This window comes from Chrysochloris asiatica, unplaced genomic scaffold (assembly GCF_000296735.1).
Source record: "Chrysochloris asiatica unplaced genomic scaffold, ChrAsi1.0 scaffold00140, whole genome shotgun sequence".
Classification (NCBI taxonomy): Eukaryota; Metazoa; Chordata; class Mammalia; order Afrosoricida; family Chrysochloridae; genus Chrysochloris; species Chrysochloris asiatica.
The window spans coordinates 9011542-9014902 of record NW_006408658.1 but is presented as its reverse complement, the minus strand read 5'-3'; the positions used below and the strand labels follow the sequence as shown (position 1 = coordinate 9014902).

At 39.3% G+C, this 3361-nt stretch overlaps 1 protein-coding gene across 3 annotated transcripts in view; it reads left to right on the top strand.

Annotated features, from left to right (window-relative positions):
- RAB6A (RAB6A, member RAS oncogene family) overlaps window positions 1–3361 on the top strand; it is a 100555-nt gene that overhangs the window by 37387 nt on the left and 59807 nt on the right. For all 3 annotated transcript variants that reach the window (XM_006870280.1, XM_006870281.1, XM_006870282.1), the window contains exon 2: window positions 2454–2512. In XM_006870280.1, coding sequence (XP_006870342.1) covers window positions 2454–2512 — 59 coding nt within the window. The remainder of the gene's footprint in view (window positions 1–2453; window positions 2513–3361) is intronic.

Genomic DNA, 3361 nt, shown 5'->3' with positions numbered 1-3361 from the left:
GCTTTACACTATCATTTCATTGCAATGATTACAATCTTCTCCGTGAATCATCATTCAACAGTATTTGCTTCCATTCTTTCTGTTCTTTTCTTTTTGGGGAGGGTGGGGGTGGGAAGATAGATGTACACAAAAACACTCAGGGATATATAATAATTTAAACAATCAAAGGGCACATTCTGCAAGTCTGCCTCCTGGTTGCCAGCGCTCAGTTCCTCTCTTTCCTTGAGTCTAGAGTCCTCAGATGCTCCCTCACTCTATATCCTCATCTCTGCCTCCATCTCTGGTGTCACTGCTTCTCTGGATAGGGTTCCTCGTGCTGCTTGTGCTCTTCTTCCTTAATAGTCCTAGGATCCTCTGTTTCTGGACTGTAAGATTAACTACTCTCCCATTTTTGTTACAAATCTTCTACCTTTATAGTTGTGACAGTCGCAATTAGTCATGATATTACGCACAATTGAATTATAAGAATCCCCCATCTTTTCACCAGACTTACCTAGACAAGATGAAAACTATTCAGTGGGGACTCTTATCTTCCTCTGCACACTCTTAAACTAAATTCCCTCTTGAAAACTTGTAAGCCAGTCACTTTGTGCCTTTATCACCCCCTGATTTTAGGTAGCCAATGTCTAAGTTGCCCTTCCCTGTCTACCCTATATACAAAGGGTTTAGGATAATTCTTGAAGTGAAGACTCCTTCCCTCTCAGTTGGTATTTTGAGCTACTACATCCATAAGTATAGGTCAAGTTAATCAAACCATAGCAATTTATACTCGTTTCCTTTATCAAAAATTATTTTTTTTATCTTCCTTTAGTTCAGTTCTGATGATCAAGCCATTGAGGCTAGGTCAAATGGGTACTCTCTGCAAGTTTGGGTGTTGTGTGTCTCCCCTCACTTCATATCAGGTGGATGCTTTACTCTCAGCTCTAGCCATCGTGACTATGTCCTTATCCATGGGCTCAGGTGTCCCCAGGTCTCACCACACTTTGGACCAACTCCAGGTCAATGGGAGTCTAGGGAAAATGGTTGAACGCAGCCCATTTCTTCATTGCTGCCTTTCCCTCTCTTCCACTCACCAGTAAAGTAATCACCAGCAAGCTTATGTGCCTGCTTATGTGTTCCCTTTGAATTTCAATCTTGGAGGGTGTCCAGTTTGTATTGAAGGAACTTGATTGCTTGCCTTGATGGCTTCCTGGTGAAGAGCTTGCCTGTTCTTGTAGTAGCCAGTCAGACTGCCATTTTTGTTTTGGGTTTTTCTTGCTGATCATTCTTTGAAGGTATATCTTCTATTGCTTGTTCTTTCCAGTGGAAATGTCCCACTTCAGAAGGTTCTGCTTGGGGCTCAGGATTCCACTTAAGGGTGGGACTCAGGATTCCACCTAAGGTTCTGTACACTACAAAGGCTCCTATTTCACTGGGCAAGTTGTCGAACCCCTTTTAGGTATTCCAAGGAGCTCTGGTAGCGTAGTGGTTACGAATCGGGCTGCAAACCTTAAGGTCAGCGGTTCGAAACTACCAGCCGCTCCGCGGGAGAAAGATGAGGCTTTCTACTCCCGTAAAGATTTACACCCTCAGAAACCCTGTACAGGGTCGCTATGGGTCGGACCCGACTCGATGGCACTTAACAACAACAACAACAATCAGTTGTAGGTTGAAAACAGGCTTACAAGCTTTCTGTAATCATGTGTCCCGATATTTATTTTTTCTCACTCAAATGTCTATTTTATAATAGTAGGCAAGGGAAACCAATGTTCATAAGACAGTCAAGCATCTTAGTATTGTTTCCCCTCTTCACATTATGTCTCAATCCCTGTATCACAGAGCCCTGTTGCTCTAAGGTTGAGCATGCATCACTATTTACCTCTGTCCCATTTAACCCATGCAAACCTGTCTCATTGTTCCCCTATTTACCTTGTTCTTCTACCCCCCTCACCCCTCTTGTGTATTGCTCTCCCCAATACCTGAACTATGATGTGTCTGCCCCCTACCCTGTGCTCTACTGTCCTCTCCTTCCATCCCCTCAAAGCCCCCCATCCCCACTGGTAACCAACAAAGAAATTTTTTTTTTCCCTTTTAGTGTTGGATATCTTTTCTTAAGTTTTTACAATAATGGTCTTATGCAATATTTGTCCTTTTGTGACTGACTAATTTCACTCAGCATAATGTTCTTGAAGTTCATCCATGTTATGTTGTGGCTTACAGCTTCCTTGTTATTCTTCAAGGTTCATGCTCAGCTTTCGACTAAATAAACACTCTTTACCTGTACTCTTGATTTGAGAGATTGTTGCCTGTTGTTAAACACATGTGACAAACTCAGGGCCATATGATTTAATTATTAGTGGAACCATTGAAGATATATCACATTTAGTTTAAGTACAGTTCTCTGCAAGTAGAATTGTCTGGTAACCCAATGAAATGTATTTACTGAGTGAATCTCTTATTTCTTTTCGTTTTAGTTGGAAAGACCTCCTTGATCACCAGATTCATGTATGACAGTTTTGACAACACCTATCAGGTATTTTGTCTTGCTTTACCTATTAGTTGTGTATATTTTGGTTGTAAGTAATATTGAAGGTATTTGTTTAAAAAAAAAAATTATTTCCATGTAGATATAAAAGCACTTTTTTGTTACTTGTAAAATACTGCGTAAAATTTATATACTCTCAGATTTCTTATTTGAATTGTCTCCTGTTTCAAAGTGTATAAAGATTATCTCTGATACAATCTCAGATGAAGGTAGGAGTGATTTTATTTTCTTATAGAAATTTCTTTCTAGTATAGGATTCTGTGGTATTTTTATATGAAGTTGAACTCAAGAATGAATACTGAAATTGAGGAAAATCCACAAATGTGTTGCATTAAAAAACATGATCCTATGAAATCATGAGTCAAATAAGTATCACAAGGGAAATCATTAAATAATTTGAGACAGATAAAAATGGAAATAGTATATACCAAAGCTATGGGATGCAGCTGAAGCAGTGCTAGAAGGAAATTTATAGTAGTAAATTCCTATAATAAAAAGATCTCAAATCAATAACTTAACCTTCCAGTATAAGAAACTAGAAAAAGACGAACGAGTTAAACTGAAAGCATGTGAAGGAAGGAACTCATAAAGAACTCATGAATATATGACATGTGTTGGTGATATAGGTGCCATCAAGTCTCTTATGACTGATAGTGACCCCATGTATAATTGCACCATGGGATTTCTTGGCTGTAATCTCTATGGACCAGAGATCACCAGGGTTTTTTTCCATGGAGCCACTTGCTAGGTATTAATCACCAACCTTTTGATTAAGAGCTGAGTACTTAACCACATGTACTACCAACCAAACCTCTAGCCATCAAGTCGATTTTTACT